The 19583-nt window shown below is 36.8% G+C and overlaps 1 protein-coding gene across 1 annotated transcript; it reads left to right on the top strand.

The window, feature by feature from the left end:
* Positions 1-2729: 2729 nt before the first annotated feature.
* On the top strand, positions 2730-19043 carry LOC307150088 (peroxisome proliferator-activated receptor gamma coactivator-related protein 1). The gene is made up of 12 exons (XM_079856878.1): positions 2730-2844; positions 4772-5026; positions 5122-5205; positions 6658-7828; positions 8815-8865; positions 9263-9343; positions 10754-11252; positions 11926-12108; positions 13036-13102; positions 13692-13813; positions 16079-16230; positions 18383-19043. The coding sequence occupies exons 1-12, from the start codon at positions 2758-2760 to the stop codon at positions 18475-18477; spliced, it is 2847 nt and encodes a 948-aa protein (XP_079713004.1). The 5' UTR covers positions 2730-2757; the 3' UTR covers positions 18478-19043.
* The last annotated feature ends 540 nt before the right edge of the window (positions 19044-19583 follow it).

Below are 19583 nucleotides of genomic sequence, written 5' to 3'. Positions count from 1 at the left end.
TTCAGAAATTGGAGATCTACCTGTGTGTGTGTGTGTGTGTGTGTGTGTGTGTGTGTGTGTGTGTGTGTGTGTGTGTGTCTCCAGATAATGGAGATCTACCTGTGTGTGTGTGTGTGTGTGTGTGTGTGTGTGTGTGTGTGTGTGTGTGTGTCTCCAGATAATGGAGATCTACCTGTGTGTGTGTGTGTGTGTGTGTGTGTGTGTGTGTGTGTGTGTGTGTGTGTGTGTGTGTGTCTCCAGATAATGGAGGGTCCGGATAGATCCGGAAGGTGACCCACTTTCACAGAGCTTCCTTCTGCTTCACAAGACACACTGGCCCCGTTTCGAGAGAGAGAGAGAGAGAGAGAGAGAGAGAGAGAGAGAGAGAGAGAGGGAGAGAGTTAAATAGGATACAGGATCTGAACACTTAAGGTCTGCTGACTTCGGAAAACATTTTTTTCTTGTTGTTTTGAGTAAAGGAGTTTGATGCAACAGTAGGCCAAACTCTCCACGACATTTACTGAAATTTAACTGGTTGTGAAGACTGATGACATCATCACAGAAGCTCATTAACGATGGATCCGCTGATATTCAAATTATGGCAAATACAAAATGGCGATAATTATTTTCATGGTACAGCCAATAAACCATACTATATTGACATACTAACAGTGTTATAACTTTAACTTTAACTTTTGTGTCATAATTATGACAAACATTTTTAATTATGACATCCTAAGATATAATTATGAAAATAAAATGTTAAAATTATGAGATAAAAAAACAGTCTTCGACTAAGTATTAATCTTCGACTTGGTATGTCATTATTTACTTTTTGCCATAATTACTACTTTAAAGGGGACATATCATGCTAAATCCACGTTTTTAGCCCTTAAATGCATTTTGTTGTATATTTGGAGTGTTTAGAAGTACAGAAAAGTTGAAATTATTCTCTTCAGGTGCTTCGTTGATATCTTTATATTCTGTTTTGGCCTTATTTTTCAACCTGTTCAGATTTTTCTGTTATCTATGACGTTTTTTGAACTATTACGTCACAGTATTTGCAGCGGAACTGCCAAATAAGGACATTGACTTCCGGCCCAACACTTCGAGCAATCCGCCATTTTTATTTCTCGCTGCAATTTTGTAGTCCAAGCTCAAAGATGCAGAAGTTACGAGAGGGTAAGTTAAAATGTTGGGTTGTTGGATGTAGTAACCCACACGCTTCATTACACCGTCTAATGTAGATGAACTGCTGCGCTTGTGACAGGGCGCATGTTTAACTGAAAGAACGAGCAGAGAGAGAGAGAGACCCGGTCGCGCGCACGCTCTCTCTCTCTCTTCAGAGCCCGGCGAAAGTGTAAACAAGACTTCACCGTCTCCAAACTAGACGCTGTCTTGCTCTCTCTCCCTCGCACATATTAATCAAAATAAATCGATACGGTGGTAAAAGGTCGGAAGACCAAAGTTTCATGTGTAAATACAGTAACACACCATTGCGATACATCCATATGAAGACGTTGTTCTGCAGGTTCGTCGTCTTCATTTTCATCTCGCTCCGGCTCCGACTCTGGCTCGAACATGTAAGGCTGGCTGGACAAGTCTTCCGTTGTTGACATTTTGTTAATAACGTGTGAATAAAAAGTTTCTGTGCCGCTAGATAATCGTATCTCTGCTATCAAACTACAAAAATGGCCGAACGGGGTGGAGTTGAACCTCTGCATCCTGGAGAGGGGGCGGGGTATGAAGTGTCTCAATTGTATTTAAAGAGACCGCACCAAAACGAGTTGCTCTCAGACGCGCATCAGAAAAGGGGTAAAAAAAGGGGCCTGTGGAGCTATAATAATGAGGAATTCAGACCCAAGCATTGCAGTTCCGCTTTATATAGACTACAAATGTATGATTTATATGTTAAAAGGAACGATTTAAAAGCATGATATGTCTCCTTTAAAAAAAACATAAAAAGTCGTAATTATGACATACTATGACATAATTATTGCAAAGTTATATTTACATTTATGCATTTGGCAGACACTTTTATCCAAAGCGACTTACATTGCATTTCAAGGTACACATTTACATTCTTATCAGTTAATATTTATGAAAATAAAATGTTGAAATTAATAATCAGGACTTGTTAACTTGTCATAATTTCAACATATTTTGTATTATGTCATACAAAAACATTATGTTTTATGTCATAATTATGATGTTTTAAGTCATAATTTCAGCCTTTCATCTCATAAATGTGACTTAGTTTGTCATAATTAGGATTTACAAAAGCATATTTTTTCTTCTGTGGCAGAAATGGTCTTCCATATTATACCTGACACATATTAATTAAAATGGTTATGTGAAGAATTATATTATTATTGAAATGCGGAGTGAAAAATGTAAGTTTAGACTTTAAAAAATGCATTATTTGGCCCCAATTACTAACTGAATAATAAGTTGTTATTGATAAAGGCATAATAGCTGATCTGCCCCACCTGACAAAATCGACCACTAGATCCCACTATATTACATCATCCTAATTATAAAAATCAAATTAAATATGTAAAATAATATTACTGTAGAATACCGTAAGAACTCCTCACAGTAAAACAGACGGTGAAGGTAATGCGAGTTGTTGCCTAGTAACTGCAGCAAAGACCGTTGAAACCGTTGAAACCGGTTGAGGGTTGAAACGAAAGGCATTCGAGCTGTCATTTTCCCGGGAACCTCCGCATCACGTGACTCACCCGGCGCCTCGTGTGCAACTCTTCTCTCCGAATCAAAATGGCGGCGCCGCATGGCGTAAAACTGAAGGATTTAAAGTGTGATTTTACGGACAACACAGCAGCACAAGCGCACCAGGACGCTCAGGTCTTATTTGTGTTTCTGTTGTGTATATGCAGATGTTTGTATGAAGGTTTTGTGATGACGAGCATGTGTAGAAAGGACGCTCAGCATGTGAACACGTGGACGGGAGCGCGTGCTCGAGGCGGATGTGAAGTTATAAATCTCGAGAAATGCGCTATTGAGATCATATTAACGGCTCAAATTAGGTTTAATTAGTTAGTCAAGTGTCTGAATAAAGTTTTTGAACTACAAGTTCTGATTTCAGCTGTTTAAATCATCATACATCAGCATGCATTCAGGCTGAAACATGATATTCAAATATAAACTATAAAATAAAAATCTTTTAAGACCATAAAGGTGGGAAATACAGATTATTTGACAGAATTGTTTGACAGATTATCATGTTCTCAATCAGTATGAATTGCTAATTAATGAATGAAATCAAACTAATCTTATTCTGCTCGCGTTCATCAATGAATGAATGAATGAATGAATGAATTATTAGGTGAAACTTCTCTTTAATGTCATTCAATGCTCGTGTTTCTTATCTGAGTGTCCATGTCAAATAACGCTGACGTGTCTCTCTCACTCTCACTCACACACACACACACACACACACACACACACACACACACACACCTGTCTGTCTGAGTCAAGAATCAATTAACAATCATTCATGCTTAAATCAAATCAACAGTTTTAAATTGAGTTTTGCTGAGTTTGTTCTTTAGTCATTTCCTTTAAACTTCTGTAAATCTACTGTACTACTTAAAAATGTATTATTAAATGTACAGATTTTTTTAGTTTAGCTTGTTTAGGCTATTTATTTTAAGTTCATCTATTAAAATATACAATGGTAGCATTAATTATATTTCAGATTTTTTTTTACTGTAAAATTGTAAATGTAAGCCTACAGCTTTATTGTAGTACTAGTAATTATAGTATTTTGAAATATTTTTTTCAGATTTATGTACTTTATTCTAACGTTTTGAAGGATTGCAAGATTTTAACTCATAATTATGAGATATTAACTCATTGTGAGATATTAACTCATAATTACAAGATATTAACTCATTGTGAGATATTAACTTATAATTACGAGATATTAACTCATTGTGAGATATTAACTCATAATTACAAGATATTAACTCATTGTGAGATATTAACTCATAATTACGAGATATTAAGTCATTGTGAGATATTAACTCATAATTACGAGATATTAACTCGTGAGATATTAACTCATAATTACAAGATATTAACTCATTGTGAGATATTAACTCATAATTACGAGATATTAAGTCATTGTGAGATATTAACTCATAATTACAAGATATTAACTCATTGTGAGATATTAACTCATAATTACGAGATATTAACTCATAATTACGAGATATTAACTCATTGTGAGATATTAACTCATAATTACAAGATATTAACTCATTGTGAGATATTAACTCATAATTACAAGATATTAACTCATTGTGAGATATTAACTCATAATTACAAGATATTAACTCATTGTGAGATATTAACTCTTAAGAGTGAAAGAAAAAAAAGTTGTGATTTTATTTATTTATTTTTATTCTGTGGTGGAAACAAGTTTCTATAGTTTTGACTATTTGTACCGTGGCGAAGTTTACTAATGGTTTACGATATGAACTGCATTATTAAAAAAAAAAAAAATTGGCCAAACATCATTTATTAATTATTTAGCTACAGGGCAAACACTGCACACAATAATCTTAGTAATACCGCATGTGTGGTTTGATCTAATGGGAATGACTTTCTCTTACACATTAAATGCGATTACAAGAAAGTTCACGGATAAGTGGGAATTCCTCATCGTAATGACTTTCCAGGAACACAGAGCCCAGAGTTTGTGGTCTGGGTTTGAATCCTCGTAATCATATCCAGCATTGTTTTGTGTGTTTTGTTTTTTTATCCACAGTTTGAATTTGGGAAACATGACGTTCCCGTCTTTGATCTGGATGTTGGAAAGATCTCTGATGCTCTCAGTCTCCATGGAGGCCTGGATCCTTCCATTTTATCCATCTTTCAGGAAAAGATGGCGACTGAAAGTGTGGAAAGTGAGGCGTCGCTTCTGTCGGCGCTGAGCGAGATATTGGACAGCGTTGATGTTGAAACGTTGTCACCGTTTGACGTGCTTCCAGACGCAGAGATCTTTTCGGCTCCAAACCACACAGTTAGTCTACCTAGTCGCTTACCTAGTGTCTCAAGTTCTCAATATATGTAAAAACAATTGGTTAATTTGCTTTTGTCAAACTTTTCCCCTCACAGCTCAGGAATCTTCTGCATTCAGATCGAGCGTCAGCGCTTCAGTGCACCAAAATCTCACAATCACCAGCTTCAAAGTCAGGAAAAGTAAGTTTCCTTTGCTTTATCCTGTTATTGACCGGATTCATGCGCAGTTCCCGTCTCCACAGCGTCACTGATGAAATTGTTGAAGAGAAACTATATATTTGTGTAAATCAAACGGCTGCAACTTCTGTTCAGTCCAGTTTTATCTGAAGGACAACCGATACTGGATTTTTACAGATAACGAAAGTTAAACAATTAGTTTGATACCTGAATAATTGGCCAATAGTTTTTAAAATCTGTTATATGAATGAAAACGAATGAAAATTTGTCAAATAAGTCAAATTAAATTACTTAGTCTCCCTGTAGTTAATAATATTATCCCTTAAAACTCATCTTTGACCACCAAAGACACGTCTTTTCCTTCACGTCTTAAAATATCTTGAATGTAACTCGACACCCTTGGCTCGTTTAGTATGCGCGGGTCTATGAATATGCAAATGAGCCCCGCCTCCACTCACTCACTCAGCTCAGAGATCCACTGGTTGACGATCACACGTTGATCTGATTGGTTACAAGGTAGTTTGTGACGTCAGAAACACCAGCGATTTCAAAGCGTGTTTTTGAGACTGTCTTTGGTTCACTGCAGTTTTAAGGAGGAAATACTCAGCAATGCTGTCGACTTATGAATTTACACATGGTTTGTCTTAAAGTACATTAAAAACACCACATAGACACATAAACAACATTAAAAGCTGGATTTACACCACAGGGGGACTTTAAAGGTACACTATGTAACTTTTGACCCTCTAGTGGTTAAAAACAAAACTGCATTTAGATGTAAAGGTACTCCAGCCTAACAACCATAATGAAATGATCTTCACAATAGATAATGCTTTACAGTGAACTCTGTAAGAGACCTACACATGACAATTTATCTGTTCAATATAATACTATAGGGATGCACGATATATCGATATCAGTCAATATATATATGTTCATTTTTAATGTAATCATTATCGGCCCGATATATTAAATCTAATAAATAATGTATTATTTCCTTCAGCTGAGACTCTTCAGATGCACACTGGCTTTGAATTGCTTGAAATATGATTGGAATCACTTAAAAAAAGGAAAATACAGTTCAGTGCAACATGTCATATCGGCTACATAACATTATAATGAGAATATTATAATTGTGTGCTTGAGGCATGGCTTTTGATAGTGAGATTTGTTTTTGTAATCAGGCTCTCAAAAATTACATAAAATTTTGGATTTAGATTTATCGGCCTTCAATTATCGGTTATCGGTATCGGGCAAAATTTTCATATCGGCGCATCCCTGTATAATACCTTACTCACCTTTTGAATAATAAAAACACCATCTCAGTGTCGCTTTTACAACATTTCAAATCCCAGAGCCGAAGAAGCAGCTCTAGGTGCCGATTAATCGGTAAACACAACATATATCAGTCAACCTCTAGTTTTATCCCAGTTTCTGTGTGGTGTTCTCCATCAGGAGCTGGTGATGTCAGACCGACAGTTGAGACCCCGTCGCCATCTGGAAACCCAGAGTAAGACTTCACAGCGAGCCGGCGACGAGAAGAACCCGAGAGAGAACAAGAGGAGCGCGAGAAGCTTTCGCATCGAATCCGACACGATATTCCCACAAGACGAACGGGAATTCCTCGCAGATTTAGTGAGACACATGCATCCGTACTGCATCAGGACACATCTGGAGAAAGAGAAAGAGGTCCATGTGTCTGTGGAAGAAGAGGAAGAGGAGGAGTTTGTAGATGTTGAAGGTTACGAGGAACCGGAAGAGAACCAATCAGGACACGGACTAGATCCAAAAGCAGGAAGCGGCTCATCTCTGATATCCAAATCCGAAGAGGATCGGGATGAAGATGTGTGTAGAAACAGCGGATACACCTCATCTTTAGAGAGAAGCATGCTGATGGCGACTCCTCGGCGAAGCGCTTTACTCAAAACCAGGGAAAAAAACAGGAAAACGGTGACATTTGCAGTCAATTTAACCTTCGTTCACGAGATTCCACCTGACGATGAGTCCGATTCAGACTCGGAATCCACATCCTCTAAAAGTGACATCACTTCCCCTCAGAAGCCCAAAGCACTCAGTCTGCAACAGTACCGTCTCCTCAGACAGAGCAAACAACCTCGTGAAGAGACACGGATGGACTATCGGACGAAATGGCCTTCGCTTCCCGACTTTCCCAGGGAGCTTCCGGCTATTCTGCCGGATTTGTTTAAAATCGGCCCGAAGTTGAATCTAAACACACATTGTGGTGCGATGGATAGAGCTCCGACTGTTGAGGTGAAGATATCGGCATCCCAGCCACGAGAACTCACACGCTCCTCACATGTAAAGCTCAGGACGCCCGCAGATCTGTGCACTGATCCTCCAAACCCGGTTCTGGTGCCCTTGAAACCCACACTATCCTCTGGGATAAACACGCAGCCGGCGCCAACACACTCACAAGCGGATGTGTGTGTTTCTTGTGAAGAGGTTCGACTCGCTGAGGTCGTGCCTGTGATCATTAAAGCTACAGATTCACCAGCGAGACCCGGATCAGAACCGTCAGCTCCGTCGGACTCGGTACTGATGCCCACGAGCGCCGCAGAGGAACTCCCCGAAGGACAGCAGAACCGGACCACGTGTGGAGACATCGGTGAGCTGACCGTCCAGTGATGTTTGAAGGGACTTTTAAACTATTAATTATGCTTTCAAAGCTGGGTAATTATCGTTAATTACAACTAAAACCATTTATAAAATAAAACTATTTTTGTTACTTGGAACAAATGTGAACTGAAATAAAATATACAACTTATTTTATTTAATTTCTCATTTTCATTTAGTTGTACTTGATGTAAAAATCTATGAAAACTAAATAGACAAATTTTATTTGAAAAGAAAATCTAATAAAATGATAAAAATGTAACAAATGTTACTAAAACTGAATTTTAAAATTAAAATGGAAAATATCAAATTTAATTTTTTATAAAAAATTATAATATAATCTAAATAGGTTTTTTTTTAAATTACAATAACAACAAAATTACTAAAATGAAAATGGAGAATATAAAAACAAAAAAATTATAAAATATTTATAAAATAATAAAAACTAGAAACTAAAATAAAATAAATAAAAACAAACTAATTAAAATGACAAAAACACAACAAAACTACTATAAATAAAATTAAAACGCAAAAAAAAGTTTTTAAAATATTTATAAAAACTAACAGAAACTAGAACCTAATTATACAATAAAAACTAAATAGAAAAAACAACAAACTAATAAAAATGACAAAAACACAAAGAAATACTATAACAAAAATATAAAAACATAAAATGTATTTACAAAAACTAATAGAAACTTGAAACTAAATAGACTATAAATTCTAAATAGAAAAGAAATATAATTAAAATGACTAAAACTTTAAAATGACTTTTTTAAATGTATAAAAACTATAATAGAAACTAGAAATTAAATAGACAAGGAAAAATCGAGAAAAGACGAAAAGGAACTAAAATTCAAATAAAAATGAAAAATGTCAAATCAAAAGCGAATTCAAAATTTTTATAAAAACTCTAAAACTTTATCAGTGATAGTAAAATAGCACTGTTTCAAAGCCTGTCATGTGTTTATTTTGCAGGAATTGAAGCCACTGATCTGACCAGCCTTTTGGAGCAGTTTGAGACTCAAGGTAAATGATAAATGCATGTTTTGTTTATGATTGTGTGGAACTGAATAGACAGTTTCAGCTCGTTTACATCCGCTCAGATTCATTTTCATTTTCATTCCATAAAAGCTTCATGAACTGATTTTCCTGACTGAGTGTTTGTCTCCTCGGCACAGAAGACAACATCGTCACAGAGTTATTAAACGCGTTATTAAAGCACAATCGTTAAAGTTGTGACTGAAGTCCTTTAATGGCTTAATAGCTTTTGTAGAACAGCTGGAATTAATAATGTTTGTGTGTTCAGGGTTTAAATCTCTAGAAACATAACCGGACGTCACAGGGAATTATTAGAGCAACTAACTAGTTAATATTTGTCCTACCGTTAATGTGGATTCCTCAGTCAGACTGTGTGTCTCAGCAGCTTCTGAAGGGCAGAATCTTCCGGAAGTTTCCCGGGATGAGCATCAGGATCGACGGCCGGCGGATCTCAGTAGCACTGCAGGTCAGAGGTCACATCAGAGTTAGTGGGCTGATCACCAGCTGTCGGGTGGAAACCTCATATCTCCATATCTCATCATTTTTACTTTGTTCATAAATGAGGGATGCAAGATATATCGGCCACCGTAACGGTATCTGCGATATGTGTTACTGTTACTGTTAGCGTTATTGGCCGGATAAGAAAATGTGTCCGATAGACTGTATTAAAGCTGATAAATAATGGATTATTTCCTTCAGCTGAGACTCTTCAGATGCGCACTGTTCGCCATAATGGTTTTGAATTACTTGAAATATGATTGAAATCATTTCGAAAAAGGAAAATACAGTAAAGTGCAACATGTGCAGCGCAAGTCTGACATATAGGCTACATACAATTAAAATGAGAACATTATAATTTAGTTTCAGGCATGGATTTTAATGGTGAGACTTTAGTTTTTGTAATCAGGCTCTCAAAATTATATAAAAATTTGGATTTAGATTTATCGGCTAATATATTAGTTATCAGCTTTCAAATATAAAGAATTATCGGAATCGGCCAAAATGTTCGTATCGGTGCATCCCAATCATAAAGAATAACTATTAGTCACCCTTTACATCTGTCTGTGGGTTTTTCAAATATTTATCCATAGAAAAGTATTAAAAACAGCTTGTGACTAAACCTCGTAACTCCATTGGCTCCTCAAACTGTCAGTCAAACCTCATAACTCCGCCCCCTCCTCTATGTCGCTGCTTGTTTGCAATGCAGTCGTGAATAAAGAACTGGTTGTCTGAATAACTACAGCTTTTCTTTACTCAAGAAACAAACAAACACACACACACACACACACACACACATATATATATATATATATATATATATATATAAAATTATATATATATATATCTTTATAACACATTTTTCTTAAATATATACATGCATGTGTGTGTATTTATATATACAAAATAATTATACACAGTACACACAAACTTTTATTTTGGATTCGATTAATTGCGATTAATGGTTGCACAGACATCTATATCTATATAAACTCTTCTCCGATCCTCAAATACATAAAATATTAGCTTTTATATATATATATATATATATATATATATATATATATATATATATATAAAGGAAAATATTTTATGTATTTGAGTATTGGACAAGAGTGTTTCAATGGGCCGCCCAACTTAACTTAAAGATTTTATTTATCTTATTTGTATAGTTCTTAAAAAGGTCTTAAAGTCTTACTTTGGATTTTAAACACTGCAGATACCCTGTATAAAAGCAAAAAAAATTTAAAGGCTTGACATTAGGAAGAATGCAGATGAGACATCATGAATATGCTAATGAGCATGATGTCATCAGCGAGTTTTCGAGCAGGCAGTGGGTCATGTGACTATAGTTTCATGATTATTTGTTTCTCTCCAGGACTGACTCCACCCGCCACCCCTCCACACCAGACCTGGAAGCCCCTGGTGCCCGTCAAATCCACCAAGTCCAGCAAAACCATTCAGATTATCGAACCTCGCCCATTGCCGCCCAGCAAAACTCATTCAAAACTTCCCAGCTTCACTCCTGCGTTGAATCCCGCTCAACTTTTCCTGGATCACGATTACTGTGGGATTCAGGGAAGCAAGACGTCATTCGACACGGTTTCGAGTCCTTGCGATTACGGGGTGTTGTTGTCACCTGACAGCTCGCCCTGTAGGATAAACACGTTCGAGGAGGCGGAGTCTCTGAGGGGGCGGGGCTTGCGCTTCTCCACCCCCTCTCAGAGCCCATTGGACCGTGGGAGGAGGAAGAGGCGGGGTTATGATGGAGGATACCGACGCTCCAGCTCAAGGTCATCTTGCTCTTCTTGTTCTTCATCGTCATCATCATCGTCATCGTCATCTTGTTCCAGGTCTCGTTCACCCCCCAGAAAAAGGTAAATGTTGCTACTAAAATACAGTAAAAATGTTGTTAAAATAATCACCCTGTAGTCTATAATTTTATCCGTTAAAACTCATCTTTGATCACCAAAATGACATATTTAAATGCAAAAATACATATATTATGTAACTCTACACCCTTGTCTCATTAAGTATACGTGGTTCTATGAATATGCAAATGAGCCCCGCCTCCACCCACTCACTCACAGCAGCTCAGTGATCCACTCATTGACGATCACACAAAAAAAGCTGGATTTCCACCACAGAGGGACTTTAACAAGATTTATATTTAATAATTTATATGCATCCATGTAACAATACACAGCATTATTTACCAGCAAATATATATTAATACCTGTATGCACATATATATATACACACACACACACACTAACATTATAAGAGAATAAATTTGTTTTAGTTTTTTTGTGTCCAAGTCAATGTAACAATAACGAGCATTATTTACATGTATGGGTTTTTTTTTTTCAATTATGAGAATTTGTTTATTTTAAAAAATTCTGTGAACATTTTAGTACTGATGCAATCAAATGAAACTTTTCCAAACTCTCCAACTCTCTGCTGTTTGTGCTACTGAAGTTTAATCCGAACACTAGTAAAACATCTCGTGAAATTAAATCTGTTTGCGTTTTGCTGATAATGTTTAACCAGGTACAGGTGCAGGCATTCTGGGAGCAGTTCCTCCTCGCGCTCCAGTTCACGCTCGTCGTCGTCGTCTTCTCCTCCTCCTCGCGAGCGCCGATCCAGATCCAGATCCAGATCTTTATGTGGCTCTCGATCCGGTTCACACTCGCCGGAGCCGGACTGGAGTGAGTCTCGCTGCACATGGAAGAGGTCAGTGGGAACAGTGGGAAAACTAGGGCTGGGAGAAACAATCGGATTCACCTATCACGTTTCTTTTGTTTATTCCAGAATCGATATTAAAGGTGCAGTGTGTAATATTTAGGAGGATCTGTTGACAGAAATGCAATATCATATTCATAACGATGTTTTCAGTGGTGTATAAAGACCTTCGTAATGAAGCGTTATGTGTTTATTAGCTTAGAATGAGGCGTTTCTCTACACACACCGCGGGTCCGCTTACATCCACATGTTTCTACGGTGGCCCTGAGCGGACAAACGCGTTTCGTCACTATGTTGTTCTTCGTGCAAAGAAGCTTCAGCTAAAGCCAGCGAATAAAACACTGACACAATGAACAAGTTACAATAATATTCGCAATAACATCGTTTTACTGAATAAATAAGTAAACCTAATTTCTTAATTATAAAGAAACCTTAATATAACTGGCTACTCTCTGCTGACTCACGAAGACATCACTTCCTGTCGGCCACCGTAACTTCTGTTGAGTGCAATTCACAACCTCACCACTAGATGCGGCTAAAACTTACACACTGCACCTTTAATTCGAATTAAATTGGTTTATTTTTGTTCTTGCTTATAGACGAGGTTGACAGAAGGCGCGAGACTGAACGCACTGAAAAGCCCTCGAGCTGCTCGTATACCGAGAGAGAGATAAGACAATACAGCTGAACGATTAATCTTTAAAATACTGTGGTCTCGATTCAAACACCCACGCGATCTTCCAATTCGTCTGTCTATCGCAACAGAATCGCAATTCTTAAAAAAATTGCAATACAATACCGTATCGGCACCCAAGAATCGTGATAGCATTGAATCGGGAGAGGTGTGTCGTCCCAGCCCTAGTGAAGCCTGTGATCTTCTCCTGTGGGATTGCGAGTCTAAATCTGTGTTTTCCTCAGTCGCAGGCAGAAGGAGTTGAACCGGCTTCGGGAAGAGGCTCGCAAACTCCGCCAGCAGAAAGCCATCGTAAGTCCACGATTATCTCTCATCAAAGTCGACGCTGATGTACAGCAATGTCAAGTTTATTTGTGCATGCATAATATGTGACCCTGGACCTTAAAATTGTCACATGGGTCAATTATTTTTAAATTGATCGAAACATTGAGAAAATCTCCTTTAAAGTTGATCATTTATGTTGGCGATTGTGCAGCATTCACTCACAGAAATACATGTTTTATATATTTACGGTAGGAAATTTACTAAATATCTTCATGGAACATGATCTTTACTGAATATCCTCATGATTTTTGGCATAAAAGATAAATCTATAGCCTAATTTTGACCCATACAATGTATTGTTGGCTATTGCCACAAATTTACCCGTGCGACATGTGACTGGTGACGTGATCCAGGGTCACATATGAATATATAGTTAATAACTGCAGAAGGAATCATAACTTTTGTTAGTTTTTTGTTTGCATAAGGAAAATACGGAGGATCTTTGGATTTGATTTCTGTTAAGTTTATCTGTACTCTATATATTTCTCCAATAAAAAAAAGGATGCTGATGTTTGTGTGTGTGTGTGTGTGTGTGTGTGTGTGTGTTGATCCTCAGGAGGAGCGTAGGGTTGTGTATGTGGGAGGAATCCGCGGAAACATGTCTCCTTCCGACCTCAAAGATCGCTTCTCGCTGTTCGGGAAGGTTGAGGATTGTACGATCCACATCAGGAGTCACGGGTGAGATTCACACACTCATCATGAGGAGCGTTTCAGTTTCTGTTCTCGAAGCTGATTTACACTGCCGTTCAAAAGTTCTGGATCGGGATGATTTTTAATTGTTTTTAAAAGAAGTCTCTTCTGCTCACCAAGGTTTGATTTAAAAATAGGGCTGTACTGTCCTAGTCGATTAGTTGGTTGATACGTTCTGGTTCGACCAAAATTCTGATTGGTCGATTTTCTGCCGCGTTTATTTCATCAGTTTTGCCGCGCTGAGGCGCGCTCATTTCATCAGGTGGAAAGCACTAACTGCTAATGGGGGTGTTTTCAGAGTACCCTTGTTTCACTGTAACAGTCTGTCTTCAAAACACCCCCCTTGTTTTCACCTTTTTTGGATTAGTTCAACCCAAGAGAGAGCGTCGAGCGTAGAAGGTTTGATGCTGAATATTATTTATTTAATTGTGAGAGCGTTTAATAGTCAGTCCTCTTCTAACATGTCAACAACAAAGAAATCGACAGTGTGGCAGCATTTTGTTAAAATTGATAACAGGAAAAAGGTCGAATGCAAAGTTTGCAAGCAACAGTTTTCCACAGCTTGACGACAAACATGACATATCATCTAAAAGTGGTAAGCTCACTTGTCTGTGTTAGCTTGCCCTGTCTGTTTTGAGTAGGCTATGAACATATCAGAATTTGCATATTTCAATGTTTTAGTGTGATAACCTAACTTTTTTATTTTTTATTTGGAGCCTAATGCGCAATTGCGCTGTGCTGTTGGTTGTGTTAGTTTTGAGCCTAGGATGCTTTATTTTTCAGTTATGCACTTTATTTCGTTTCTGCTCTTGATCTGGTTTGTTTAATAAATATTATTTTTTTATTAAAGTGGACGTGCCTTTTGTGTTTATTAAGAGTAAAAGCTTTAAGTTAATAGTCTATTCGTGTCTCAGCTGCGAAGCTGAGCTCATGTTCAGCCTCGCTCGGTGCGAGGACATGCACGGTGAAATGATAGTGTCTGACAGTTATAACTTATTATTATAACATATGACAAAAATAATTGTCTAAATTATGTTGCATATTCCTCAACAGTTCTTGTGATGATATCACTAGTTGACAACATAGTACTATTTTCGGAAATCATAAGCTATGATATTGCGCAGGTGCACGTGATGCAGCGCTGTCAGAGCCGACAGACTCGAGTGTCAGACTCATTTCAGTGCAAAATAATTAGGTCAAAAACGATTGAATATACTGCAAATAGCCAACTAGTTGTTTATGTTTATTTATAATTCATTTAGGCGGACAACAAGGCTACCAAGTACTGCTCACAGTGCGCATCTAATTAATTTAACGGGTTTTTTTCTAACGTCATTTTTAGTCGATTTTTTGTCGATTTTTAGTCGAAAATTTCAGGACTTCAGTCGACCAAGATTTTCTTTGGTTGAGTACAGCCCTATTTAAAAATACAAAAAACATTAATATTGTTAAATATTATGGCAATTTAAAATAACTGTTTTCTATTTTATTATTTTAAAGTGTAATTTATTCCTGTGATCAAAGCTGAATGTTCAGCATCATTACTCCAGTCTTCAGTGTCACATGATCCTCCAGAAATCACTCTAATATGATGATCTGATGATCAAAAAACATTCATTATTATTATAAATTTTGAAAACTGTTGTGTACAATTTATTTCCAGGATTATTTGATGAATAGAAAGTTCAAAAGAACAGCATTTATTTGAAATAGAATCTTTAGGCACATTATAAATGTCTCTACTGTCACTTTTATGCGTCCTTGATGAATAAAAGTATTGATTTCTTTTATTTCTTTCCCCCCAAAAAATAAAATAAAAATTCTTATTGACCCCAAACTATTGAACGGTAGAGTTTAACGTTACAAAAGCTTTATATTTCAGATAAATGCTGTTCTTTTGAACTTTCCATTCATCAAAGAATCATGAAAAATAAAATGTGTCAGTTTTCAACACTGATAATAATCATAAATGTTTCTTGATCATCAAATCATCATATTAGAGTGATTTCTGAAGGATCATGTGACACTGAAGACTGGAGTAATGATGCTGAACATTCAGCTTTGATCACAGGAATAAATTACACTTTACTATATATTCACATAGAAAACTTATGATTTACATTATAATAATATTTCACTGTTTTAATGTATTTTTAATCAAATAAACGCAGCCTTGTTTAGCAGAAGAAACTCTTTTAAAAACTTTTGACTGGTAGTGTGTGTTCTCAGTGTGTTTCTGTTCTGTCCTTCTAGAGATAACTACGGCTTCGTCACGTATTACAGCAGAGACGACGCTTACGCTGCCATCGAGAACGGGAGTAAACTGAGGCGCTCAGACGAGCTTCCCTTCGACATTTGCTTTGGCGGCAGACGCCAGTTCTGTAAATCCAACTATGCAGATTTAGGTTGGTCTGAATGATTCTCATGTCAGCTGATATGAGCAGTAATACATTGTCTTTTAAGTGCAACCGAGCAAGTCGAGCCCAGAATTAGGGTTGCACAATTGCATATGCACTGCGATTCAATTAATTAAATTAAAGTCCCCCTGTAATCAATCATTTTATCCTTTAAAACTCATCTTTGATCACCAAAATGAACATCTTCATGCCTTAAAATTTCTTGACTGTAACTCGACACCCTTGCCTCATTTAGTATGCGTGGCTCTATGAATATGCAAATGAGCCCCGCCTCCACTCACTCCCTCAGCTCAGAGATCCACTGGTTGGCGATCACACGTTGATCTGATTGGTTACAAGGTAGTTTGTGACGTCAGAAACACCAGCGATTTCAAAGCGTGTTTTTGAGACTGTCTTTGGTTCACTGCAGTTTTAAGGAGGAAATACTCAGCAATGCTGTCGACTTATGAACTTACACATGCTTTGTCTTAAAGCAGATTAAAAACACCACATAGACACATAAACAACATTAAACGCTGGATTTACACCACAGGGGGACTTAAAATCAATGTTGTTTTCGTCAACGATGACGATAACGAAATGATTTCGTTGACGCACCTTTTTTTTATGACGATAACGCAACGATGACTAGCTAAAAATGGCTCTAAGGTGACTAAAACATGACGAGACGTTTTCGAGTTTTCGTTGACGAGACAAGACGGAACGAAAATGATTGTAAGTCTGACGTTCACAATGCATGTCATTTCTGCCTATTTTGCGTGAAATCTGTCTGTTTTGAGCTAAAAATGTATCAGCAATGCTGCCGCTTCCTATCCTTGTTTTGGGTACGCCCACCACCCGGCTGCTATGAGGCGCCGGACTGGACAAAAGCGAAACAAACTGCGCGAGAGAGACCGAAACTGCGCGAGAGAGACCGAGTGTGTCCGAGCATTAGTTTAGTAGGCTAATTGGTACAAAGTAATATATAATTATTATATAACTTAGATTATAACAAATTATTATTTAACTAATTATATAATAAAGCCACAATTGCCAAAGTAAGAATGTTTTTATTCCTGGCTTTTTTGGAGTAAAACAGTGATTCCACTGTTACCACTTTATCTGTGTGTAATGTTGTAGTAGCTCAAAGTTTTTTGCTGTTTAAACTGTAAACCATTCCTTTATTACTGTGATTACTGGTGAAAATAGCCAATGTGCTGAAATTTTAGAAGAGCATCAATTCATTGAAACAAGTAATAAAAACTCAGTGAGTGTTTTAGCGCAATTTTCTCACCTCATGGGATCACAACATTAGACCTTCCTTAACATAATGCCGAAAACCCGAAGTCTCTAGGTGGTCTGGTTGAGGAGTAGATAGAAGTGCAAGATTGGTGCGCACAGACGCACAGAACAGAAATCATGAGTTAACAAGCGCAATTTGTCCGGTGGAAAATTGCGCTAAAAATATAACTTTAAATATGGCGATAAAAGGTTTCTGCCCAATGCGACAATGAAGTACAGCTTGGCAGCACTGTCAAGTCAAGTCAAGTCAAGTCAAGTCATCTTCATTTATATAGCGCTTTTAACAACGTAGATTGTTTCAAAGCAGCTTTACAGAGATAAGCGGATAATTTAAGGTAACAGAGTTTGTTCTGGCTTTATAGCAGAGTTAAGTTATTTTCCATCTAAAGTTAGTTTTTTGCATCTCCATCAATGAGAAAGTCTAGTTTATTATGCAAAGGTTTTAAGGTTAACTGTTGTTTTATGAATTGCAACACTTGCTACAACCTGTCAAACCTAAGCCCATTTCCAATACTTTTTAACCTAAATAATTTGTTAAAGACTACTTTTTTTTTTTTTTTTTTTTACTAAACTTGACTAAAACCTTTTTGTGTTTTCGTCGACTAAAACTTGACTAAAACCTTTTTGTGTTTTCGTCGACTAAAACTTGACTAAAACTATCAAGTTTATAAGTGACTAAAATGTGACTAAAACTAAAAAGCATTTTCGTCCAAAAGACTAAGACTAAAACTAAAAGGGCTGCCAAAAACAACAGCTTAAAATCATTAATTGTGATGTGATTACATCTTAGTTTGGGTGAGATTGTGATGCACCACAAAAATAGGGAAGTTTTTCATGATATCTTGTTTTTGTGTTTTAGATTCTAACCGGGACGTCGATGGCTCGTCGAGGAGCCGATGCGAGTCGTTCGACTTCGACACGCTCCTGAAACAGGCTCAGAGACAGAAGAGGTAGCAGCGAAGACTCGACGTTCCTCCAGGGCACTGAAACAAACCAGTTGAGCTGCTGACCAGCTTAAATCACCAGTTTAATTGCTGGTCAAGACATGTTTTGGACACTTTCGTTCTGGTTTTGGCTGGTCACCCATCATGACTCAAGTCGGCTAACTTGCAATAAAACCAGCTGGTTCCAGTAACTGGTTTAAAGGAGTATTATGGGTTTAGCACAAGTAAAGCTCTATTAACTTCATCTGTAATTGTGATAAACGCACTTACATTAGGAGTCAGCGCCGTACAGATGATGTTTATAGAGCTTCACTCGAGCTGTTTGCACTTCACTAAACTGACTTACCTTCACTTCTTTCTTACTTGACAGTTAAAGCCTTCGGTTGAAGTATTGTTGTTTATGAATTTTGTACATAAGAATGGAATGCATTAAAGGATGAAATCATCATTACAAAAGTACAATGGTAAATGGTTTGTATTCTATATATAGTCTGATGTTTTTTTTAAGTGATACCAAAAATGTTTTCCCATTTGGAATGATGAAGCTATAACTAAATAAAAAAAGTTTATGTACTAATAAAGACTGACCTCTCTTCTGTTACTCTAAACTCAGAACTTTTATACAATGTATGTAAAACTTTACAACCCACATGAAAATACCGCTAGATAACGCGAGACTGCTGGGAAATTAACCCCTTTACTGCCACCCCCGTGTTGAGCATGGACGTGAAAATGCATTATCCAAACTTAAATGGTTGTAATTCATGAATTCTTTGGAATAAATACCTAAAGTTGGTCTCTTTTTAAAGACACTTTATTGCTGACAGATTATTGCTGAAGTGAAAGCAAATAAAATAAAAAATAAGTTTTCTGTAAAACAAATGTACTAAACAAAAAATATTTTAATACAAAATATATATTTTATAAAATAATTTTTACTCTAAAACGTATATAAAATCAAAGCCATATGTCTAAACAAGTTGTGTTCCAAATTTGAAATTGATATCACAAAATTTGAGGTTCCTATGAGTTTTTGTTTTAGGCGCTATACCAAAAATAGCCACCGGGATAATTTATTTAATGTGGTCTCCTCAGACAAATTAATACATTTCTGTC

This window comes from Squalius cephalus, assembly GCF_949319135.1.
Source record: "Squalius cephalus genome assembly, chromosome: 22".
In the NCBI taxonomy this organism is placed as follows: Eukaryota; Metazoa; Chordata; class Actinopteri; order Cypriniformes; family Leuciscidae; genus Squalius; species Squalius cephalus.
This window is presented reverse-complemented; position numbering and strand designations above follow the sequence as displayed.